This window comes from Eleutherodactylus coqui, chromosome 1 (genome assembly GCF_035609145.1).
Source record: "Eleutherodactylus coqui strain aEleCoq1 chromosome 1, aEleCoq1.hap1, whole genome shotgun sequence".
Taxonomy (NCBI): Eukaryota; Metazoa; Chordata; class Amphibia; order Anura; family Eleutherodactylidae; genus Eleutherodactylus; species Eleutherodactylus coqui.
This window is the reverse complement of record NC_089837.1, coordinates 152622132-152648379: the sequence shown is the minus strand read 5'-3', so window position 1 is coordinate 152648379 and position 26248 is coordinate 152622132. Positions and strand designations below refer to the sequence as shown.

Sequence of the window (26248 nt, the reverse complement as noted above, 5' to 3'; positions counted from 1 at the left end):
TTACCATTAGATGGCAGCATTACCCAATTTGTGCCTTCAAACATCTTAAGGTCCATTGGATCTCCTTGTATTTTCCCATCCAAAATGATCAATGAGTGGCAGCATGTCATCGCAGCTAGAAGTGGGCACCAGGGCATATTATTTCCATTTGTAAACATATGAACTTTCTGAAATCTCAAATAAGGAAAAAGAGAGTAAGCTGATCACATGACATCATATTAGTTGTCAAAGTGAACATCCAGAGGAATACAATTTTAATTAGCAATAAAATACTCGCATTCATACTAATATGAAAATTCAAGATCAAGCTTAAATATCACTTCACAGTGCTCTACTGATACTAGCTTGTCACACATACACCTCTTTCTTTTCCAAAGGAGGAGAAGATCGAGAAGAATAAGAATAATAAACACAAAGAAAGCATTTCAACTCCATGCAGATGTTGTCCATAATCAGCCATGAACCTAGAACCCCAGCGCTACAAGGCAATAGTGCTAGCAACTGAGCCACCAAGCTCCTTCCTTCTTCCTCCTCCTGCTTTTTCTTCTCTGGAGAAAGAGGAGAAAATAAAGAAGGAGAAGAAAAAATAGAAGATGTTCTTATTCTCCTTAATCTCATTCTTCATTTTGTGCTTTTCCTTCTCCTTCCCGCCCTACTTATACTACTATGACTTCTCCTCCTACTACTACTTAATCTTCACATTCTTATTTTTCTCCTTCTCCACCTGTGGGGTAGGAAGAAGGAGAAGGAAGAACAAACATTAGGCCTGCTGCACACGGACGGAAATTCTGCGGCAGGATTTCCCACAGAATTTCCACCCATGCTCGCTGCCATAGAATTGCATTAGATAATGCAATCCTATGTAGACAGCCACGATTTAACCGGGTGAAAACTCACATGGTAAACAAATCACGGTGTGTCCTATTTCTGTGCGAGCCTCACAGAGGCCCGCACAGAAACGTCACCGCTGATGCGCCATCTCTGCTCTGCGCATGTGCCGACTGGACGCATGCTGGTATATAGCAGAGTGGAGAGGATGCCAGGAGGAGGTGAGCCGCAGGTCAGTGCATGGGCACGGGTCGCATCCCACTGCGAGAATTCTTGCAGTGGGATCTGAACGGCCGTCTGCAGGAGGCCTTACTAGAGTTCTAGGTTGAAATCTATCCAATGGCAACATTTGGATGGTGTTTTTATGTTCTCTTTGTCTTTATTCTTCCTGTTCGTCCCCTTCTGTGGAGCAAAAAATAAAGGTGTGGTGACCCAACTGCCACCCTGCATAGCTGGAGCTGTAGGTTCAAATCTGACCATTGGCAACATCTGGATGGAGTTTTGCAAAGTCCATGCAGATGTTATCCCTAATGGGATTTGAAGCTGGGATCCTAGTGGTGAAAGGCAACAGTGCTAGCAACTGGGCCACATTCATAGAAAACAGGACACAAACACACATGCACACACTTACACTGCCGATTATTACTTTCATTGATTTCAATGAGTCGGAATCGGACATCTTGATTCACAATAATTCTTAGAAAATCAGGTCAGGTATTTCAGGTATTAGTTGCTCAATACTAGTGATGATCAACCTCTTACTGCAGATAATCTGCCCAAGTACACAAAAGGTCCATTACTCTTGTCAGATGTGAACATGTTGATAAATGCTGTTTTTAACCCTAAATAGTGCAGTCAGAATTTTATGAGATTTGATGAAATTAGGAATGGGTTATTCTCAGAATTTATAGGTTCTCTTTAAGAGGTTAAGGTGACCCTCTGGGCCTGGCCAAACAAAGGTGGGCGCAGCGCATCTCTGATTACCTGATGCACAGTGTCCATAGTATGCATTGGTAGTCTAACTATATGCTGTTTTGACTGGACATGTGGACAGCACTGGTGAATCAAAACAGGTTTACTGTCTTAGGTCGGCGTCACACACTTGCAAAATACGCTCGCTTTTTTGTGCAGAGAGCGAGTGTGCTTTGCGCTATGCATATTTGTGCAGGCACCGCTAATTAACAAGGGTGGAGGAATCGCCGTATTAAGCCAAACAAGGTGCCAGTGTGCGTGGGTTTTGCGCATACCCATTCGTACATAAGTGTGCATTGTGCACCTCCCATAGACTTCTATGGGTCTCTTTGGTGTGCAAATGCACACAGCATAGAGCTGGCCCTATTTTTTTGTGCCTACGAAAACTGCGTGCAAAAAATGAAATGAGAATAAACCCATTAAAATCAATAGGTTTTATTCTCTGCATATTGCATGCAGGATTTTTCTGCGCAAAAATACACTCGTGTGACGCCACCTTTAAACTAATGATACAAACTAATGCACAATGTACAGTGTACATCAGGTAGCCAGAGAAGCCGGTGCAGCCATCTTTGTTTCTCCAGAACTGGAGAGTCGTTTTAAAGTTGCCAAATTAATCTGCAATCTTATGTTTTCGAGACTTTATGTTCCCATAAGGTTATGTTCACACCCAGCTGAGTAATTGCAGAGAATTATTTATATACATCTGAATGACATGTTTTTTTTTTCCAGTATGTGCATTTTACAAGCCCTATTCAGAAGCGTAGCGCAGATTTAGAAACTATGTGGAGAGTGAGGTATATAGAGGAAGCCAGTGAAAGTTAGGGAACTGCACTCCATAGTTTTACTGCGAGGGTTATTTATACAGTGGAAAATAAAGATAATTACCTGCTATCAATTGATGGAACTACTCCCCACAAATCAAGGCCATCTTCAGTTAAAGTGCCTGTCTGAAAACAGTAATGCAATACTCAAAGGGTTGTACAGATTTATGTAGGTTACACTATTTACCTGGAGTGTATGCTACATTGTACCAATTCCTCAGATGTGAGAAAATAATTAAGAATTGAATCACAAGGGGAAATGTATTCACACTGGCATTTTATACACTGATCTAAGTTCCCCGGAGTGATATGTGCCAAACTTATAAAGAGGTGCATGCTTCTTAATGTATTTGCTGCATATTTGGCTAGTCTGTGCACCAAAATGTGAAACATACGCCAACTATGATACTTTATAGAAGTTCCTTTTATAAATTCTGGTATGTGTCTTGGGCCGTAAGAAAACACCCCCTCCCATTTCAGCTAAGCTCCATCTGCTTTTATAAACATGGCAAGTAGGGCACAAAAAGATTTTAAAAAATTGCTAATTTTTGTGCAAGTATGACTTGCACAAAAATGTGCAACTTTTGTTTTACACAAGAAAACTGGCACAAAAGTAACTCTTACCTTATCAAAACAGACTAGATTTATTCTCCCACACACGTTGATTCTTTCAGGACTGAGGCAAAATATCTTTTTCTTCTTGAGCCGTTTTTGAGCATACATGATGGCTGTTGCTACTGCAGCAGGAAGCACCGGAGGTATCGCAACGGTGACTGCAAGTAATGACTTAACAACAATATCTCGTACGGATGCCTAGAATGTAAACCGTTCCATTGTTACATTTTATAGAATAGTATATAGTAATTCTATAGTAAGGTCCAAAAACATTAAATCTAATGGCACACAAGCAATGAAGACGGTAATAAAGACAGGTTGAAAAACACTAGCATTAGGGGGCTTCAGATGGGTCTATTTGTGTTAGCAAAATTTTCACTCGCAACACACAGAGAACAGTACCGATTGATTTCAATAGGTTCACTCATGACCGCGGTTTTGTGCGCACGGAAAAAAACACAGCATGCTCTACTTTTGTGCGCATTTGTGCACCAAAAGTCCCCATAGAAGTTTATAGGAAGTGTGCAAATGTGCGCGCTATAGACAAGGAGATGTACAATATGTTGCGCAATTCCATGGGGACGATGAACACAGTATATTAGTGAATATTTCATGTTTTAGATTATTTATGTTTTTTGTAAGAGCTATGATTCAGAAAACAGCACTGCTTTAGGGCTTTTACCCACTAGCGTTTTTTTTAATGCTGCGATATCGCTGCGTTTTTTTTCTGCAAATGTCAATGGGACTTTCTAATGTTAAAATTGCATTGCACAAAAATCGCAGAAGCGCAAAGTTGCAAATCTTGTGCGATGCGATTTTTAACATTAGAAAGTCCCATTGACATTTGCAGTAAAAAAAATGCAGCGATATCGCAGCGTTAAAAAAAATGCTAGAGGGTAAAAGCCCTTAAAGAGAATCTGTCACCTACTTTTAGCCCTATAAACTAAGCTAATGGGCTGAAAGTAGGTGATCCACTGAGTCTGCCAATGTAAATGTTATACTTGCCGCACCCGTTGTTCCCACGGAGTCAGCGCTAAAAGTCGCTGCTTAATGCATTGAGCACCATGCTAAGTAGACCATCTGTTCTAATTTTATATTGGTTGGACTGCTTAGCAGTGCCACGCAATGGACTGCAACGGTGGCTCACAGCACTGAAACTAGAAGTCGTGGAAAGACTGGAGTCTTTCTGGAAGGAAGGTAAGGAAGGTCTGGAAGGTAAGCATAACACATCCCTCAGGTCACCTACCTTTAGCCCATACGCCTAGCCTATAGTGCTAAAAGTAGGTTACATGCTGGCACTAAAGTTGGCCAAATACTTTACATAGCTTAATTAGCCAACAATTACATATATCCTGTCCACCACATACACATGCATGCTGATTCAGCCATGCATGCATGTATTCTCAGTGGGGAGAGGGGAGTAAGCTGCTCTGCGGAACACCGCTGGTGTATCTTTCCTGAGGGATTGTATTATGGGATTGTTGTGAAAGTGAAAGCAAAAATCTCAGTATCAAGACGGTGCCTGATAAGCATCAGACAGTAGGCTGCACTGCATGGAAGTGACTGCAATTTACGGGGGAGACCTCCAGAGCTGCTCATGTTTGTCGGACGAATTGTGTGTCCACTGGGTGAATCTTCACCAAACTTTGTTAGAAAATGACGTTGCACACTAATAACAGACTGGTAGACATGAAAATCAAGGATAGAAAATAATATACCGCCTTCGTTGCCAGCCATTTTGTCTGTTCGGCAGAATAAAACATTTTAGGCCTCATTTAACAAAACTGTCTCACAGAAAGATTGGCTATAGCAACCAATCACAGCCCAACGCTCCTTCTACGATTTTATCTCAGCAGCTAGAGAAATGAAAGCTGCATTGTGATTACAGATAGTCCCCTAGTTGCGACTGTTTGCAAGTTGATTTGTTTGCAAGTCCGAACAAATGGTTGTATGGAGGGGATCGCTGGTGGATCCCGCTCCATACAACGTTGGGTGCCGGCTGTTCTTACAGAGGACACCCGGCGGCAGCAGTTCCGATGAGCCGCGCCGCTTGTCGGAACTGTTAACACTTTAAATACCGCTCTGACAGCGGTATATAAAGTGTTAACAGTTCTGATGAGCGGTGCGGCTCATCGTAACTGCCGCCGCCGGGTGCCCGCTGTAAGAAACAGCCTGCACCCGACGTTCAGGGGGCCCATACAGCGTCCCACGATGAGATCGCGGGATGCTGTGTGGTTGCTAGGCAGCCGGGGACCTCCTGAAAGGCCCCAGGGCTGCCTATGCAGAGTGCCCATCAAGCGCACGGCTTGATAGGCGCTCTGCATAGACAGCCCTAGGGCCTTTTAGAAGGCCCCTGGCTGCCTAGCAACCGCACAGTGTCCCGCGATCTGACCGGACAGGCTTCTATCAGGCTTGATAGAAGCCTGCCCGGTCCCTGCACAGTATGATGTAATGCCATAGCATTACATCATACTGTGCATGACAGATTGTTCGCATCTTGCGAAATTCGTAAATCGAATGTTCGCAAGTAGGGGACTATCTGTTGCTATTGTCAACAAAGGCAATCTTACTGTTAAGACAGTTTTTCTAAGTGAAATTTTTGAGTTTCTGTTTCCATTCATTTCAAATTTATGTATCTGACTGTTATTAAATGTGAGTTATTAATGTTTCAAATTGGGAAGATCATTTGTAATAAAATAACTTCATATATATATATATATATATATATATATATATACACACACACAGCTCCAGCAGAATTCAGACCTAAGCACTCGCTCATGACCTAAAGGTTGTGAATTCAATCCCCGCGTGGTTCAGGTAGCCGGCTCAAGGTTGACTCAGCGTCCCATCCTTCCGAGCTCGGTGAAAAGGGTACTCAGCTTGCTGGGCAAGGTAATAAATTACCTGAAAGTGCTGCTGAATAAAGTTGGCGCTATACAAAAGTCCCTTTTTCCCTCCATTTTCCTTTGTCTCTGCATGCCTCCATAGAGACTGACAGTGTCAATCCTCAGCCCCTAGGTGCAGTCATGTTGGGCGTCACCAGAGAGATGCCCATGGTGATATCACTTTTTGTGACTATTTCTAAGGGAGATTGTCCATCATTAAGGACTTGGAAAGCAGTTGAGCCAAAATTAGTTTCATCCATAAGTAAAAAAAAGATGAGGAGTCAAGGTGAGAATATGAGTGTGGAACAATATATGAAGCATTACATGTAACCATAGCAAAATGCCTCAGGTTGATTACATCAGCGTCTAGCTGCAATTTTATTGGTTGTTTTTTTTTATATTTTTCCTTTGATAACTTGCTGTTAGTTTTCTCATGATACCAAACCAATGAGGTTATAGTCCAGTCACTTTTAATATGTCTTTTAAAGAACAGAAACAATATTTTAATGGATTGCAATGAATTTTTGTTGTGTTTTGAAAGGGTCCAATTTGAAGAATGGTTGGATAACATATGAGTTTGTTAATCTGGTAGAGGACCTAAAGCTGAGGAAGACACATATCACCCATAGGGATAAGAAAAATAACAAAACCCATACTGATATTTAAAGCTTACCCCTTTAACAGCAAATACCACCACTGTGTATATGAATCCAATCACTGATGCAGCAACCAGACACATCAAGAATCGAAACGCGTCTTGATACAGTTGGAAGTTCATAGGCTTAGGATATAGAATTGATCGCACCATGTCTCCTTTTGCTGTGTTGAAACCTGTATGAAAAAAGCAGCACTGATCAGCAAATTAAGCCAAATTAAACAGACAGCCCTACCTTTTTGAGAGAGCAATCATTTTTTACATTTTTTTAAATCTACAGATCCTGAGTGTTGTGATTACTAATTCCCAGCAACAGAGGTTAGTAATTAAAAATGGGTTTACTGAACTTCTTATTTGAAGCAAACTGATCAATTTACAAACTGAAAGTTTGATGCACTTTCTAATGGGATTTATGCAGACCAAAGGGATCACTAGGCCATTAGATCCATGGGTTGTGCTCCGGACCATAAGGCCTCATGTCCACGGGCGGGTTGGATAAAAGAGGCTCGTTACTTTGAATTCATGAATGGGTGAGTGCTGTCTCTGATTGGCTGAGTACATGGACCAATCAGAGGCAGCTCTCAGCTGTCATTTAATAGCTGAGGGCTGCCACTTACTGGTTACAGTGCTCAGCCAATCAGAGGCAGCCCTTTCAGCAGCCGGGGATTTAAAATCCCCGCCTGCTGAATACTACAGAGAGCATTTCAGGAGAAGAGACGGCTGGACGCGGCTGAGCCCCAGCTGCTGCAGAGAAATGAGTATAGAATTTTTTTTATTTTTTACACTTTTTTAGGATGGTTTTCAGGGAAGGGCTTATATTTGTTCTGTTGGGGTTATCATATGGTTTTTATTTATTGGTATCAGCAAGAAACTGTTGTAAATACAGTGTGCAGTTTGCACTTTTTGGTTTGCATTTTATTTTTTAGGATAATTGCTTTTTAAGAAGGAAAACTATTCAGCAATATTCAATATTTTTCAGTCATTATGTGGTGGTAACTAGTGGTCATGATCTGACGGTATTATTTGGGTCTTGTGTAGCAGTAATATTTGTAATATTGTACTTTGTGTAGTAGTTTTTATTTAATAACACTATGGTAGTAAAATGCAGTCACTATGTAGTGTTAATGGTGTAACGGTATTATTTTGGCCTTGTATAGTGCTATCATTGGTAATGTTGGACTTTTTTGATGTATATCAATATTGTGGCTATGTGTAATTACTGTGGTAATATTTGCTCCTGGTATAGTGGAACAATGTTATAAGATAATGTTATAAGATAACTATATATGTAGGAGGAGGGGGTTAGATGTCTTGGGGCTTGTGCACACAATTTTTGAAAGACCCTAGCAACACCCCTAATACAAACCATTTGTAAGTCAAGAAAATACTAGTATTATAAAGGGTAAATGGTAATTGAGGGCGAGCTACCAACTTTGCATTGGGGCCAACTTTGCCCCCCAATATATTTTTGAAAAATCGTATCACTGATTCGGCTGCCGTGCGGTTTGGTTTGTGAGTCATATTCTGATGTATCTTTGTACCATAAAACTATACATGATGTGTACATTGTGTAGAATTTTACAGATTTTTGACTGAAAAAGTAGTTATTAGTCAATTAAGATAACACAATGGGAGACAATGTACCAACCTGTTTGCAGCACAACAGCGGTTACAGATGAGGAGCCAGATGCTGTCGTCTGAATCACTTCAGTTCCACAGAATAGCACATGCCTTTTGTAATCTTCCCCACTATGGATTTTCCAGGGAGTGCAGTTTATCACTTGATCAAGGGGAGTTTTAGTAACTGGAATACTTTCGCCTATCGGAAGACATATGATAGATGGTGATTCTCTAGCTAGGAAACTCATAAATTTCTCAATTACTTTTTGAATTTTTCATGCTTCCCTATAAAAATTGAATTGTTCTCAGTGAGAGAAACCACGTAATCTTGTAGATATGATACCTTTTAATGGCTAACAAAAATACATGATGCTATAGTGAGCTTTCGGACCTCTCACGGTCCTTCCTCAGGCATAATAAGAGGCTTGAAAGCTCGCTATAACATCATGTATTTTTGTTAGCTATTAAAAGAAACCAAATATCTACAAGATTATTTGGTTTCTTTTGCTGGGAACAATCACACTTTGCTCTACTGGCTAACACCATACCAAACCCTTTTGTTCATTTTACCTACAAAAAATGACATGGATGAAGATTATGTACAAAGTTTTGAAGGATACACATGATATATAAATGAAGTGTACTGTACTGATGATGTTGAAACACAACTGTGACAGGTGTTTGACTAACTATGCCACAAACATACACTGAGTTAATTTAAGAGAGTGTGTTTATTGCTCATGAATATTGGTAAACAGGTTCACTTAAACTATTTTAAGTAATTTGGGTGAAAAATCTGTGGCCACCAAGATCACCAGACCTGACACCACCTGATTTGGGTTTATGGAAGGGCTGTGTATACAGCAATAACACCCTCTGGGCAAAAACACATAAGCTTGTTTTTCTCCCTGTATACAGCCATGATAATCACAGCTGTATAATAGGACAAAACAAAACCTCTGATTTCAATAGGAGTTCAGTGGTTTCGTTTTCACTATACAGATTTCTCGGCCGTGAATAATACAGCGAAGAAAAGAAAGAACTTGCCCTATCTTGCTCACATGGGGAAGACCGGGCAGCACCTACTGTATATTCCTGTGGTTATGCAGCATCCGAGGAGCGGGCCAACAGCCGAGGAGATGGCGGGGTAGATAAGGATTTATGTCACAGTGGCTCTACCATCTCTTCCCCTGAGGGTAGCTCAGGACCTGACCAAGTTACTGCTGGGGGAGGTCACAGGGAAAAGTAACCAGAGGAACTCTTGCGCTCTGGCATGCAGTTTGAAAAGCCGGCGAAGGGGAAGAAATTCCCCTTGTTCAGGCATAACTACCCTCCGTACCATCTCAAAGACTTGTTACGGAAATAGCTTGACCTCGGCTATCTTCGGTGATCCTATTAAAGTGAATAGCAAGGTGGCGCGCTTGCATGGCTACTACTGTCATGCGAGTGATTTCTGTGGGTTGCTGAGGGTCCCAGCAGTCAGATCCCAATTGATCGGCAAGTTATCATGTGGATGGGGAATAACTTGTCAAGATGGGAATAAACCTTTAACCCTTTCCAATCCAATTTGTATCCTGGTTTTCCTAGGGGGCTTACTCTTTTTCTGCCATTATACAATGGTGCTATCTGCTGGCTAGAGCCAGTACTGCATGAGGTGACACATTGGATAGGCTCCGACAACAGAGAGGCTGGCATTATACAGCAACAGAACCCCAATGGACATTTTCCAACATCGAAGCTGTACAGCCTTAAATCATAATGTCTTCAGAGGTCAGACAGTGGATTGGAAAGTGGTAAAGACCTGAAACTAGCACATTTACGCAAAATTACTCTAGCCTACTTTACATATTCATTAAATGATAAAGCCAGGTATCATTAGTGCAGATGGATTAAAAGACAGATGCAAACTAAATTTGGCATCAGTTTTTAAAAGTGTTCAAATCAATTGAAAAGACAAAAAGAAAGACCTTTAGGCGATCCAAATATGCACGTCTTTTACACAGGCCGACAGTCGTTTAAACTACTGCAAGAGCGCTGACGTCACCACCAAGGTTGTCAGCGCTCATACAAAGTGTTTACACTGAAAACTTCTCTCTAAATCCCTGGGTTCTCACTGGCTCTCATTGGCTCTCCGCTCAACATTCCACCTTCTATGTGAAGCGCTGAGCATGTTCAGCATTTACACGTAACGAGAAGCTGGCAATAGTTTTTTCACTGATTAAAAGCCAGCAATAAACAACCACGAACGAATAGTTTGAACTAATGATGAAAGATAACTAGAGATGAGTGAGTACCAAAATGCTCAGGTGCTTGTTCTTGAGTCAAGCTTTTCGTAATATTGGAGAGCTTTATTCGAGTAATGAACCCCATTGAAGTCAACGGGAGACCCGAGCATTTTTGCAATTCACCCGCCGGGTGCCGAGCTTTTTTCCCTCTCTCTCTCTCTCAGCCAGCCACATACTGCCGTGGACGTGCGCACGCTGGCACGTCATGCGGGGAGTGGTCAAAACGGGGAGGGGTCGAACATGGTGTGGTACTCGCACGAGTAACGAGCACCATTGAGTATGCCAATACTCGAACGAGCTTCAAGCTCGGACGAGCATGTTCACTCATCTCTAAAGATAACCATTACGTGTAAATGGGCCATTAGTCCTTAAAGACATTGCTAAGCATGGGGCCTTACTGTTTTCTTGATTTTTAGGCTCACATACACATTTTTGGAGGCTTTTTTTTTATGACAATAAAACGCATATGAAAATAAAATCAGCATTTCTTTAACTTGCCCTTTTTACAGACATTTTTGGTTGGCAATTTTTTAAAAATTCATTCATACATTTTTAACATGTATTTTTTTGTCATTTTTCATGTGCTATGGAAAAGACCATGCAAAATGTCAGAAAGAAACACCAAACTTACTGTTTACTGGGGAAAAAAATGTGCAATAAAACAAACAAATGGCAATTTTCCTGCATAGCACCTGAATGTTGTATCTGGCTGCGTTATCTCGCACTGTAGCCCCATTGTCCTTAATGGGGTCGGCAACAGCAGTGCCAGCCCATTAAAAGCATTAGGAGAACTCTGCGATCCTCTGCCATGGCTGTGACAGCCGCGCCGGGGAATTCCCTTCATCACTAAGGTGATGCAAGATTGTTTTCACATGAAAACGCCTCGCATCCATGGGGCTTTCACATGTTGGCAAGTGCGATATCAGGCCATGATTCACAGCCTGATATCGCACTCGGCCGTGTGAAGTTGTGGCATATGATGGACTGCCATACAATTGTGTTTAAATGGACTCCATCTAGTGGTGTTAGAATGCAGTCCAGAAGATTTCTAGATATTAATACCTGTGGAATTTGTATGTGATAAAGAATGTTACATTCTGAAGTAGGAACCAGATTCAACAATTAACATATCTGTATAGTGCTGCATAATCTATTATACAGTTACAGAATAGTAATACATACCTGTCAGCATGCCTTCATTCACTATGCAGCTGCCCCTCAGTAAAATGCAGTCACAAGGAAGAAAAAACCTTTTTCCCGTAAGAACAATTAGATCTCCGGGGACCAAGTGCCTAGATTCCATCTCCTCGTCACCTATAAAAATTACAGTATTACAGTATAAAATCACATAAATTTAGAGAAATTCTGTAATTTGACAATCTAAACGAAGTAGCAAAGGAAAAAAGTTATTAAACTGATGTCGAACTTTTAATGCGTAAAGCTCCAGTATTTGTAAGGCTAGGACTACACTGCGACTACGGATGTGACACGTGTCATACCGCCATAGATCACAAAGTCACATTGCATTTAATGCATGTAATGTAAGTGAAAGTGGTCGCTATGTAGAGGGGGGGGGGGGACATGTTTTTGCATAATGTGTGATATTTTATTGTAGTTCTGCCATATTAAGCTAGCATACTTGGTGTGTGAAGTAACAAACCTAGTTGTGTAAATTTAGGACTGCTGTTTTTTACAGGAACCTTTCAGTGCCCTCTGCTGTTACTGCCTGATATCGCCTATCTACTGGAGATGTAGAATAGGCTTTGATTGGCAGCAGCCATCGTGTGGGATGTTGGGACACCAGGGACAAAAAAGTGCACACAGTTCCACTGTGAGTTCACATCAGAGAAGTGAGAAGCTATTAAGCACGGCTTCCAGTTAGTGCCTTGTACCAAGCCCTCCAGTACAGCCAGAACCTGATTTGGCCTATTGCCTGTTATAGTCTGGAGTACAGAGAGTTAAAAAGCATGAACCTGGGGTAACTGGGTCCTATGCAAGGAAACGGTTGAAGTTGACTGTTTTGCTGGTGTCCGGATCTGTCACGTGATGTCCTGTTGCCCTGTGCTACTGACTCTCAGACTGAGGGATGTTGTGTTTATACCTAACAGAGTGAGTAAACTCCATTGGTAAATTACAGAAACTATGCTACCTGGCTCTCCGGAATCATGGGACTTTGTTTTGTTGTGTAATGTTCAAGCTACATACCTCCGGTCTCACCGGATGAGTTATACAGTTAAAGGGGGATTCACATCTGTGCCTGTCCCTCAGTCTTTGTTTTCCCGATTTGTTTTTTTTTTAAACTGATGCAAACTGGACCCATAGTGAGCAATACATTTTTCTGCTTTTAGTTTGGGTTGGAAAGCGAAAGGAAAGCACCCTTCCGTTTTGTTTTTTGCATTAAAGTCAATAACAGAGGAGAGCAAACTGAAGGGCTTCCATCTGTCTTCAGTGTTGAATAGATCTGTTTTATCAGTACACTGCAAAGCAAAACCATAGGTGACCGTAGAGGGAAGGGAGATGGAATATAAGGGAAGTGAAGCCCCAGGAAGAGTAGGGGAAGGGAGAAGCCCAGCCACCACACACCAGCCAATAATGTGTCTTGTGAGCAGTTAACTCAGCTCCATGTCTTGGGCGGAGAGGAGTCCCGCTCCACAGAAGGCAGTTCCTATCAGTTTTAAAGAAACCAAGTCTGACCCACTGGTAAGTCTCCTATCCCCCGAATCTAGGGAGGGATCTAACACCACCCAGGGGTCCCTACTTTCAATGACATCAGCAGGATGAAGCCCCTGCCAATGAGACCCAAGATGGTGATCCCCTGCTGGGGAAGCTGCAGAGACTGTTTCTATTGTCCAAAGTTCTGGTGAATGCCCTGTTGAAAGCTCTCGGCCTGATTCACCTGAGACTATACAATACTCTGATGACTCCCCACTAGTGAGCTTATTGAAACCATTGTGCGGTGGAGTAAAATGAAGTGGAAAAGGGAGCAGGGGCATCTGAAGGAGAAAGCCTATTTCCATTTGATGTGCGACATTCGTGAGGAACATATATGTATAGGATATTATGGTGTTGTAGTGAAATATGATCCAGACTATAGCTAAGGCTGGATTAGAGATATTATACATGGCAGCCAAGTCTTTATCCATCGGTTGTCTGTGGTATAGTGGGATTTCGATTTGGATCTATATGACATATGTCCTGGAGAGGTGATTTTCACCCATATGACTGGCCCAAGGGGTGACTGGGCAGCTGCTATTAGAAGTCCCCATTAACCCAGGGGTTACTAACCCCTTAGGAAGACAGGGATAAGAACGATGCCCCATTGGTTTCATGCAAGGCTGTTGGTCCTAGCCTTGTTTCCCAGGCCTCTACAGATGGTGGCTTTTGAAAAACCAAAGAAATGTAAAAAGTTGTGTGTAGCCCTAGCCCAATAAAATGAAAACTCTGCAAAAATTGTGACAGATTTTCTGTTTCATCATGTATCATATACACTGATCATCTTTGTTGAGAAGACCACCATGCTAGAGGACAACTTTTCAATGCAACTTTAGGTGTTCATCTCAAAGAAGTTTCACTGTAATTTCTATTTTTCAATTTTTAATCTCTAAAGCAACGTTTACACTACACAGATTAACCATACGCAAATTCATCATAGATTTTTCAGAAGATATGCAGCAGAAATCTAAATTCTGAATTCTGCTGCACAACAATAAGCTGCATTGTAATATGTAATATGATGGAGCTAATTTACTGCTTTTCCATGTAGAATACGCTGCAATATTGAGCATACTATGGAGAATGCTTATTTTTCTTGCTCAGATGTAGGACTTTGCATTTCTCCTTGCTAAATACCATTCTGTTAGTCACCACCCACTGTTCAAGCTTTTCTAGATCTTTTTGAATACTCTCTCTTCCCTAGTGTTAGCTATCCCTCCTAGCTTTGTGTCGTCGGCAAATTTGATCAGTTTCCCTTTAATTCCCTCCTCCAGATCATTTATAAAAATGTTGAAAAACACTGGGCCTAGGACAGAGCCTTGTGGTACCCCATTTGATACATTCTTCCACTTGGATGTGCAGCCATTTATGACCACACTTTGAGTACGATCACTCAGCCAGTTGTGAATCCACCTAACATTTGCCTTGTCAATCCCATATTTGGTCATTTTTTTCAATAAGTATGGTATGAGATACTTTGTCAAATGCTTTACTAAAGTCAAGATATACTATATCCACCGCATTGTCCTTATCAACCCAGTCGATGATTCTGTCATACAAGGAAATTAGATTCGTCTGACATGACTTGTTGGTTACAAACCCATGCTGGCTCTGGATAATTACTTCATTCTCATCCAAGTCTTTGCATACATGCTGTTTAATAATTTGTTCAAAGATCTTTCCTAGTATAGAAATCAGGCTCACAGGCCTGTAGTTTCCTGGATCCACCTTCTTCCCTTTTTTGAAGATAAGGACAACATTTGCCCTTTTTCCAATCTTCTGGGACTTCTACTGATCTCCCGGAATTTTCAAAGATTATGGCAAGTGGTTCAGCAATTACCTCCACTGCTTCCTTTAGTATCCTAGAATGTAATTCATCTGGAGCTTGAGACCTGAATTCATTTAAGTTAGCTAAGTGTTCCCTCACCATCTCTCTACTTATAGATAGCCTTCATTCTTTTATTCCCCCAATAGCACATGGAAGATCAGTTGATGTTCCATCTACTTTCTGACAGAAAACAGATACAAAATAGGAATTTAAAAGTTCGGCCTTCTCAACATCATTCTTAACCAATTCACCATTTTCATCTCGTAAGCATCCAATAGCATCTTTGACTTTTCTTTTGCATTTAACATACCCCCCAAATCCTTTTTCGGCCTGTGTTGCAAGCCTCAACTCATTATTAGCTTTAGCTTTTCTGACACTTGCCCTACAGTTTCTGCAGACCGCATTATATTCTTCTTTAGATACTCCCCCCTCTTTCCATTTGATAAACATTTTTTTCCTTTTTAACATGTGTGCGAGTTCTGTGTTCATCCATCCTGGTCTCTTTAAATACTTCCCATTCTTCCTTCTTTTAGGGATTGTTAAGGATTGTGTTTTGAGAATCTTATTTCGCAATATTTCCCAACCTTCTCGGACATTTCTGTCCTTAAGAACATCCAGCCATTAGATTCTTACTGTCCTTTTTCTGAGTTCATTAACATCTGCCTTTCTGAAATCCAACCTTGAGGTCTGAGTTTTCTCAGGTCTTCCTCCCCTTTTTATCCAAAATTCAAGGATAGCATGATCACTGCATCCCAAGGTCCCATAAACACTGGAGAACATCCGTGGCAATTTTTTTTTTGCGGAAAATCCATAGTATTTACAATATAAGCCAGCTCTTTACAAAGGGAGAGTTCTTTTAACTGTACCATGAAGCTAGCCATAGTAACACAGTATGTGAGGCCGAAATCTAACATGCTTAACCCTACTTTCTTCTGACATCTGATGTCAGGGAGAGTCGGGCCCCCCATGCAGAATAGATGGTGGCTGGTCCTGCCAATGAATATGGACATATTGTATAAATAATATTATATATATGTTACATTAAAGATGTGAGAACAATGCATAAAATGAAATGTATTTTCTTAAACTGGAAACCCTTAATCAAAAGAATGAAGCAATACATTTTAAAGAGCTACTTAAAGACACTTACCCCCATCGCTGGTGTGTACAGTTACCATGGCGCTATTATTGGATTCCACCAGTCTGTTCAGTTTTACGGATTGCTGTATAGGTGAAGTACATAGATAAATAAATAACTTATTGTAAAGAATTACCGAGAAGAAATGTCTACATTGGTTTGGTTTATAAGATTAGTAAGGTAAACATAGGAGGAACAGATGAATGACAAGCACAAACACATGATCTAACTTTTCATGCAACTCACCTACTGTAGTGTATGTCTCCCACAGGCAGAAGAGACGTGTCGCAGAAATATTCTACATACCAGTTGGGGTACTACTTTATTTGCAGTTTTAAATCATGTATACATTTTAATTTCCTTCCATCGTAGCCATTTTTTCAGGAAACTTTGTTTTTTTTCCCCACCTTCCAAGGGTCATTATTTTTTCTATATTTTTGTATTTCTATCAACATAGTTCTATGGGGGCTTGTTTTGGCCCAACTCATTATGCATTGGAAAATAAATTAAAAAACTGTCGCGTGAAAAAAAATACTTGAATTTTTTGGGATTGTTAATTCTGCTGCTGCCAAGCAAATAATTGGTCACAATTCTGCAAGCGGATTTTACCTTTTCAATAGGCAATTCCGCATTTGAAATTCGCAGAGTTGAATCCTTGCGAAAATTATGCAGAATCAGCGTTAAGAAATGGCATGTCACTTCTTATTTGCCCCCATGGGGCTTTGCAATACGTATCTGGAAAAATGTGCGCCATATAGTCTACAGAATGGATTCCCATTGAATGGAATGGGATGCGGATTTGCTGTGGAATTTGCAAATGTCTGCATGTCAAAAATCCCCCATATGAATGTAATCTTTGCTTCTAAATCTAAAAGAAAATACAAGTTTATCCAGAACAAGCTATACACCAAACATTTTGAATTCAGACTGGTGTCACATGGGTATAAGTGTATTTAAGTGCGCATTTGCGGCACATCTTTGCACACGCAAATAGCATGCAACCATGCTTCCATTCATTGAAATAGGCAATTGTAGTAATAAATTCAGCTTGTGTACTTTCCTAGAGCAAATACGCCAGACAATAGAACACGCTGCATATTTTTTGGCACAAACAAAAAGTTTTCGCTAAAACAAGATGAAAATTATATTGTGGCTATATTATTTCAATGATATACCATATAAACTCGATTATAAGCCTAGTTTTTCAGCTCATTTTTTATGCTGAAAAAGCCCTCCTTGGCTTATACTCGAGTGAGGCTAAAAAAACCCCCAAAAAACGCAATACTCAACTGCCAGCCGGCGTCTGTGTCCTCAGCGCGATGGTCTCCCCGGCGGTGCAGCAAGCTGCTTGAGAATTCTCCCTGCTGTCCTCTCCCTGCTCAGCTTTAAATTTCCCCCACCATCAGCGCTGTGTAGGTGAGCGCTGGGATTTGGATCGAGCGCCGGCCAATCACAGTCGGTGCTCGATCATTCACAGCCATTCAGTGGATGACATCACTGAATGGCTGTGATTGGTTTATCGAGCGCCAGCTGTGATTGGCTGGCGCTCGATCCAATCACAGCGCTTACTTACACAGCACTGACAGCGGGGAGAATTCCCAAGCAAATTGCCGCACCGCCAAGGAGACCATCGCGCCGGGGACACAGATGCCGGCTGGGAGGTGAGTATTGGAATTTTTCTTTACTTAGTATATACTTGAGTATAGCTAGGCTTATTGTTGGCCAGTTTGTTGTGGTAAAACTTATTGACTCGGCTTATACTCGGGTCGGCTAATACTCGAGTATATATGGTAGTTGCTATTTTTATGACTACAATTCTTTAGCATTAATCTGCAGAGTAAGGCATACAGTACCTGTCTAAGGTCATAAACAGTCAGAATGATGGACAGCACGGTAACCACTACGATAATTATAGAATATTCAATGTATCCTTCTGAAAACCATAAACTAAGGCTGGCGGCTTGAAAGAGATAATAAGCATTAAATACCTAGCAAAAACAGAAATATAAAACGTAAGTACAGTGTATAGCATTCTGTTAAATTTACATACTTAATAACAAAAATTCATGCCAAAAAGCTGCCAGAATTAACAGGGTAAGAAATATGTCTTGAAATTGAATTCAATGAAAGCAATGGGAGAACATCGCGCTTCTGTGCCACAGCTATCACAGGTGTGCCAGAGGATCGCGATCTTCACTGTATGTTCTCAATGTGACAGCATCCAGGGGTCTCGCATACAAAAAAGATGGATGCCGCAGTTACTTGTGTTTTTAAATCCACTGCCCTATATTTACTGCGGCGCATTTTTGTGCGCAGGTAAATATCGCGCATGTGACCACTGCCATTGTAAAGCATTGCTTCTAATAGATGCGGATGGCAAATGCAAGTAACAAACGACCATCTAACTGAGGCCTCAATGTGTAAAACTAGTATCTATTATTTGGTGACCGTATTATTTATAGTTATACTAAAGCTGAGCATCTGTATATGAGCCTGCTATGTTATAAAATTTGACTTATAGAATATAGAGATACCCTGTTTATACTGTATATCCTTTTTTGGGGTAAGAGGCAGGAAAATGGGGAGTGGGCACTTAATTAGTTTTACTGTGGGCTCCATGAGTTCTATGTATGCCCCTGTCAACAGCGTACCACATTCTAATATATATCTCAAATAAAAAGGGTTTTGATAGGGATTGCGGCTAACATGCTCAAAATAGAGAATGTTATTAATAAATTTGCTGCATGGTATAACGCATAGGTGCACCCATTTTGCTAGACAAAGACAACAGTTTTTGGGGCACAGTATGTTAACCTCTTTGCCGAGCAGTTTCCACACTGGAGTAATCTCAACTTCAATGGCATTCGGACCACAAACAATTCTCCTGGAAAAGAGAGTTTAGATTATTTAAAGCACATTCAAAGAGCTCTGAAAATCCAGGAGAAAAATTAAGACTTAAAATTCAAGACAAGTATTGAGATTAAAAAAATACATTAAATCAATGCAGCAATTATGAGAAGTGGAAATTAAATAAATCAACACATCTTTAAACAAATGCAAGAAATCATGGAGTCCATGAAAACCAATGTCTCCTAACTAACAGCAAAAGAACTTCCAGGGTTCTCTCCATGTAAATCCCCAGTTGATGACAATTTAAGATGTGATTATGAACCCATATTGCCATTGGTGTCATAGTGGTGGAACCAGAATTTTAAATTATAACCCTATCCACAGGATAGGGGGATAACTTTTTGATTGGTGGAGGTCTCACTGATGAGACCCCCGTCTATATCAAGAATGGGAGTCCCTTACCCCAGTCCTCATTGTGGGGTTATTGCATCCCGTGCATTGAGGAGGAGACTGAATGAAGTGCTGGTTGTGCAAAAACACACCAGTTCTCCATTCACTTTTAATGGGACTGCCAAGATACCTGAGCGGAATTCCCTCAGGTATTTCTGTCAGCCCCATTGAAATTAAAGGAGCACATAACTGCATGTGAGGCCAGCGCTCCATTCAGAGTGACGTCAGTGCCGGGGAAAAGTGACCCCCACAGTGACAGGAGAGTGGGACACAGGAGTACCGACCTCAGGATCAGTGGGGGTCTCAGTGGTGAGACCCCTACCAATCAGCTAATTACCCTCTATCTTGTGGATAGGGGATAACTTGAAATTCTGGTACAACCTCTTTAACTTGGCACCAAGGACAGAATCATACAACTGAGTTGAAATCAGATTAAAATCCATATCACTAGTACTTGGCTCCAGGGTCTATATCACATAACATGCACTTTTTACTATGTACATATAATGTTTCTACCAACATTTTCAGTTTAATACTATCTAATAGTTAGGCAATGCAAACTTAAAGGCCTTTTTCATGGCCTGATAATTGGGCAACAACGTTCGTCAGAACGCTTGCTTACCTGATCATCGGGCCATGTGAAGATGCCAACCATCCGAAAAACAAGCAAACACAAGTTTGTTGAGTGAGCCTAACTTTCATGTGGCAAAAAAATCATACTTGTCTCCATATATAAATGAGTGATCTGCTGCGCACAATACTAGAACATTATGGGGGTTGAACTACAACTTGAACAATCATTCATCCCTCAGACTGTCTGCATGGGCCTCTATGAAGGCCAGACAATGCCTAGACAGTCTTAAAATGCACCAGATATAACACAGTAGCTCATAGTGTAGGATAAATCTGGGACACCTTTAGACTATCTAGCCTAATTTTATACCACCTATTAGTTGGCTAAGTTTTACACCAATTTTTGCACCAAAAATTTCACACATGAGGTCACATTCATCCACACCACTTTGCCATATATACATGCCCCATGAAGCTACTCTTTCTTTTGGGCATGGTGAAAAGTGTCTAAAATTGTCTAAAACATGCCATACAGTATATGAGGTGCAAAACGTGTAAGACACACTCCTCTGAAGATGTAAGACGTGTTCCTCTAATGCACTATGTCATTCAATAAAAGCAAACTTGCGGAAGATACATATCTGTTTGTGTTGATGAATGTGCTTTGCCGAAGTACCTTAAATTTTGTTCCTCTTTACTTAAACCTAATCCAAATCGTGCGTGTATCTGCGAACAAGAGTAAACATCTTCCAGATTCCTGAAAAAAAATGATATAATAAAGCAAAAATAAATATAATAAAGTAAATGTCAAATACTCTCACAGAAAAGAATGAATCGATGGGCATCTAATGGCCAACACAGTCTATTTTGTAGGCTTCAGATGTTGGCTTTGACTCATCACACAGAGCCCTGTGTCCCCTGTTTGCAGAAGGGAGATGACTGCATATAATGAAAAACATCTGATTATCGTCTGAAGATGATGTTATAGAACTCAGACAGTACATGTAATGTACTCTAATATTGTGAAGCACTGTGTACTATAAAAGGGAGCCAGGGGCCACAGGAAAAATGTCCAAGGACACACAGATGCATGTTACCGATCGAGATAAAAATAACCCAAAGCACTAATATAACTTAAAAAGGAAAGACAGCTTAGAAAATAAAAGCTTAAACGTTCTTGTAACTTGCATAAGGTATAAAATGTAATCATAGAAAATCAAGTTCAAGCTGTCATGATTCCATACTGTTTCCACCTACCCAGCCTTTTGGAAGCATTTCTCTGAGTGTAACCAGACATACTTGATTTTCTGCACCCAAATGTATCTAACCTGTTGCAACAAAGGAGAATAATGAGTCAAAGAAGCCTGAAGAAAAAATTGCTGATACAGTCATCTTTTATCAGATTGTACTATTATAATGAAGACATGTTCTGATTGGTTATCTTACAGCAATTTGTTCTGTACATGACACAAAAAGGTTTACAATGATGAAACTATTTACATATGTCTATACCGTGCAGAGATGTTTTTCTCTGTACTAACCACAGGATGTCCATAAAATAAGATTCTACATGTTGTGTTCTTTTATTCTCACTTTATTTTTCCATTAGTTATCACAAGATTAGGGCTTAAACAGACAAGCATGTTACGTAATATGCTCGCTCCTGCGCAATTTTTTTGTACAGAGAACGAAGGCAGCACTTTGCAAGCGTGCCTGCGCAAATCACTCCGCCCTGATTTAAATAGCTAGATAGTGTAATGCGTATGCTGTTTAACATATTCCTCGTGTGTAGATGTGGGTGTTTGCGCATCTCTGGTGCACAAACACGCATGAGACAGAGCAGGTTCTATTTTTTTGTACCTGCGAAAATGGCGGGAGCAAAATAGAGAAGTGAGAATGAAGCCATTGGAATGGGTTCTATTCTGAGTTTTGTGGGCGTGATTTTCCTGCTGTAAGGACAAACAATAATAAACAGTGTGGATATGATTGCTGTTCGTTCTGTTCACACTTGTATTGAGCCATTCCATTGGCTATTCTGATATTTCTCATGGACAAGGATAAAGCAGTATGCAGCGAAATTCTTGCTGTCCAAAACTGTGGAAAGCACCCAGACCCTATTCACTATATGTATCACAGTGCCCTGGCTTCCAGACTAAATGGAAGCCGAGACACCAATATGAACATGGTCTAAGAAACTGAGCAACTGCAAAAGTAACAGCCTGCACACATGCTAGAATATTGAAGTAGTTAATAGCATTTATAGCTGACATTTCTTTACCGAGTTTGTGTCTTACCAGTAAAAACTGTTTCTAAGGCCCCCTGCACACAACCATGTTTGAATTGTTTGTCTCCCGCTTATACAATCTATGGCATTCCCCACCAATTCGAACTAACAGAGCTTCTGCATGTCCACTCACATGAGTGGACAGCGACTGCAATTTTCCGCTCACGAAAAAATCTCAGCATGCTCTTTTTTTTGTGTGGATTTGATGCGGACGGCATCCATCGAAGTCCGTGGCCCTTCCGGGAATGGACATTGTGGAAAGGTCACAGATTCCATGTTATTACTAGGCGATTATGTGGGAAAAGTTAGAGTTTACAAAAAAAATCTATAGTGCACATGTCCAACGGCGAGCCATACGGTCAATCCACAGTACAGAGGTAAAGACAAATTGTCATTGGTGAAGATTATGTCCATTTTTCAAAGGACCTCTTATCATAGTAATCTGATTGCCGCGTCATTACTCAGAGGAATAGCCAGAATCCAACTTTAGAAGCTTTGGAACAGCACACGAGCTTGCTCATCAATCAGCTAATCAATTCAGGTTTTGGAATCTGAAACCTTTTGTAATCAGCTGATGTCAGCTGGGAAATTGCTGGTTTCAAAACTTTTGTTGTGTCCACAATATCCATTACTAAGATAGCCAACTATTGCATGGCCAGCTGCACACGACCGGGTTTGAATTGCGTAATCCTAAATCGTTTCCTGCATGGACGAACCGCGGCATTCTGCGCCAATTGCAACCAATAGAGCATCCGCATGTCTGCTTACGGAAAAAAAATCGCAGCATATCCTATTTTTGCGAGGATTCCGTGTGGATGGCTTCCATCAAAGTTAATGGAATCTGTCCGACCCACGGCTCTTCTGCAATTGACATTGTGGAAAGGTTGCAGATTTCATGTCATCGCCTAGCAATGACGTGGGAAAAGCAGTAGTTTAAGAAAAAAATCTGTACTGTTAGCCGTGCAGACCATTCTTAGTACAAAAGAGAAGACGAAATGACAGGTACGCGCGGACACCGGCCGGGCACAGGGTCGGATTCCACTGCGGGCTCACGCATGTGAAATCCGACCTGTTTGCGTGCAGGCGGTCTAAAGCCTTGCTTTACCCAAAGGGAGAACCTTTAGACCATAGTTAGTCCACTATACTCCATCTTTCATTTCATACTCACATAATTGCAGGAGAATAAGATATGGAGATCTATTAGGGAGGACATGCAGATTTAATAATTGGTATTCACTTGGTTGCTTCCATGACCGATATATTAGTGGCTAAGTTAATGTTGCTACCTGTTCTTACACTCCATCAAGAAATAACTTTTTGACATCCTTCCAATTCAGAGTACTTGTTGATTTATTCTTGCTTGTACTTGATTGAGCTTTTATACTTGTTTGGCTCCTTTAGAAAAAGTTCACTACTATTACAAATATCTATATCTCTGTTAGACATAACACTGTGTTACTTATACTGAGTCTCTGTGACTTTGCTTGCTAAAATGAAATCTACAAAAAAACTCTGTGCTTTGACCTATTTAAGAAAAATCTTTGCAAAAAATCAAATAAAAGGTAAGCAATACTCAATGGTCAGATGCCTCCCCAGTGTAGTACAGGGGCCCTGGTCCTCACCACTGTAGGCTTGGAAGAAGCTGCACCAATTATGCCATTGATTGTAGGCATGACTACTTAGCCAATCACTGGCTTCCGTGGTGATACTGCCATGAATGACACATGACTCCTGAAGACAGTGATTGGTTAAGTGCTCATATGCACATTACGCTTGAGCTGTCAATCAGAAGTATATGTTGTTGACCTTCACTTCCAATGGAGGGTTGCCATAAATAAGGCCGTTTTCACACGGCAAAATTCTCACAAGAGATTTGTGTGTTGCAAGGCGCACAAATCTCCCATGAATATTAACCCCATCCTTTTGGATAGGGTCATACACATAAGCAATTTTTTTCCCGCAACGCAATGGGGAAAAAAATCATGGCATGCCCTATCTTTGGATGTGCCCTTCCATTGCCGACTGTTTTCAGTGGGGCCAGTGGCAGCATAGCACCCCTGTCCTAGGTGCATGTGAGTGTGATGCGATATGAGGTCTCCCCACTGAAAACAATGGGAGACACTTTGCAATTTTTCACCATGGCTGTCAGCCGCGGTGGAGGATCGTTTCTTCGGTTTTGATATAAAAATGCCTTGCATTTATGTGGAAATACCCCATGTGAAGTTAGCCTCAAATATACACCCAACAGTATATGTCTTTTTATCATTCTCTTCCATATAGAATAACATAGTCTACTACGTATTTCTTTAAAAATAATGTATATTGGCCAAAAATACACCAAAAGTGCTTGTTTTTCCAATGCAAAAGCAATATTTTGAACATAGCATAATTTTGCCTATATTAGAGGTTGTAACTCAGGATCAGCGGAAGATAAGTTATAATGTATTCACAAAGTAATGCAATAACCTGTTTGAATATATGAGGAAAAAATATAATATACATAATATATATAGTGTATAAGTGTGCTCTGTGGCAATTTGTAAACCACATACTGCCACCATTTGGTTGGATGGCTGCATTACATGCTTAAGCATTTATATATGTGGGCCAATAGAGTGGGACTTGACACCAAATTGTTTATACTGTAGAGGGCACTGTGGCCTGTACTTACTCACCAGCGTAGCCTGGAGTGCTTACATGGTCAGTGCTTTGTAGAAAATCTGCTGCACTAAGCTTTACGCATCACATAGGCTTCTCCCCTCCTACAGTCAGCATAGCTGCAGCTGGTGGTTTGCTGACCTCTGCCTACTTGTATTCACCCCACTTGCTGCTGTCTTGGGCCAATATATAACATGGCGCCACTTTGTGATTTTGTTTTCCAGGGCTACTTTGGGTTCCAAATCCAACCCTGAAAACCCTTTGCAACAACTGGGTGTGTACTGTTCACAAGGGTGAGTTCAGGATAATTAGCAAATAACCCGTGACTAATTACTCATAAAGACTTCAGAAGTCAGCAACTTTAGGAGAAAGGATTATTCCTAGCCATTAACTGTTTGTATAAATCAGACAAAGGTATAAAATACTTTTAATTCAGAATTTATGTCTACAATGCAGAAATTTATAATATTATATATTGTTTGGTTTCCTGTGACTTCTGAGAATTTACCAACTGAGCTATTATCCCAACACACAAAGACTGCTGGCTGCCATGTCAGAAATATCTCCATATTCTAGAATTATGCTGCGTTTATATTGAAGCTAAGTCAAAGTTCTTTCTGCCAGTTGGCAGAAGACACTTTCTGGTAAATTTCTCACGTGGCATGCTCTTATGGCACTTTAGATAAAAGTTGATTGGATAAATACACACCTTTCACAGGTACTGCTGCAGCATCACTAGCAATGGAAACGTGCCAGGTGACTGAGGAATGCAATCAGACTGGGTATGGTAGTTGTTAAACAATGATTTATCTCACTAGTTTCATTAAACCTGTATAATTCCCATGTGTATTCTTTTTAATAGCAACTTTTATGAGGAGGAAGCAAATAAGTGTGATGATAAATAAAGTGTTAAATAAGAAAAACACAAATGTTAACCATGCTCCATGTAGCAAAAAATACATTTGATACTGATTTGCAAAAAAAAATACAACTTACCATTTACTGTGTGTAACATATCCAAAAGAGTGCCCAAAACGAGTAACTGCGGTACAGCATAGGTCATACTGT

At 40.7% G+C, this 26248-nt stretch overlaps 1 protein-coding gene across 2 annotated transcripts in view; it reads right to left on the bottom strand.

The window, feature by feature from the left end:
• Window positions 1-26248, bottom strand: part of LOC136626985 (probable cation-transporting ATPase 13A4) — a 105041-nt gene that overhangs the window by 56325 nt on the left and 22468 nt on the right. For both annotated transcript variants that reach the window (XM_066601943.1, XM_066601948.1), the window contains exons 4-14: window positions 21496-21566; window positions 20915-20995; window positions 19180-19249; window positions 18219-18353; window positions 16378-16450; window positions 11870-12001; window positions 8431-8601; window positions 6801-6958; window positions 3249-3437; window positions 2689-2750; window positions 24-174 (exon numbers count right to left, since the gene is read on the bottom strand). In XM_066601943.1, coding sequence (XP_066458040.1) covers window positions 24-174; window positions 2689-2750; window positions 3249-3437; window positions 6801-6958; window positions 8431-8601; window positions 11870-12001; window positions 16378-16450; window positions 18219-18353; window positions 19180-19249; window positions 20915-20995; window positions 21496-21566 — 1293 coding nt within the window. The remainder of the gene's footprint in view (window positions 1-23; window positions 175-2688; window positions 2751-3248; window positions 3438-6800; window positions 6959-8430; window positions 8602-11869; window positions 12002-16377; window positions 16451-18218; window positions 18354-19179; window positions 19250-20914; window positions 20996-21495; window positions 21567-26248) is intronic.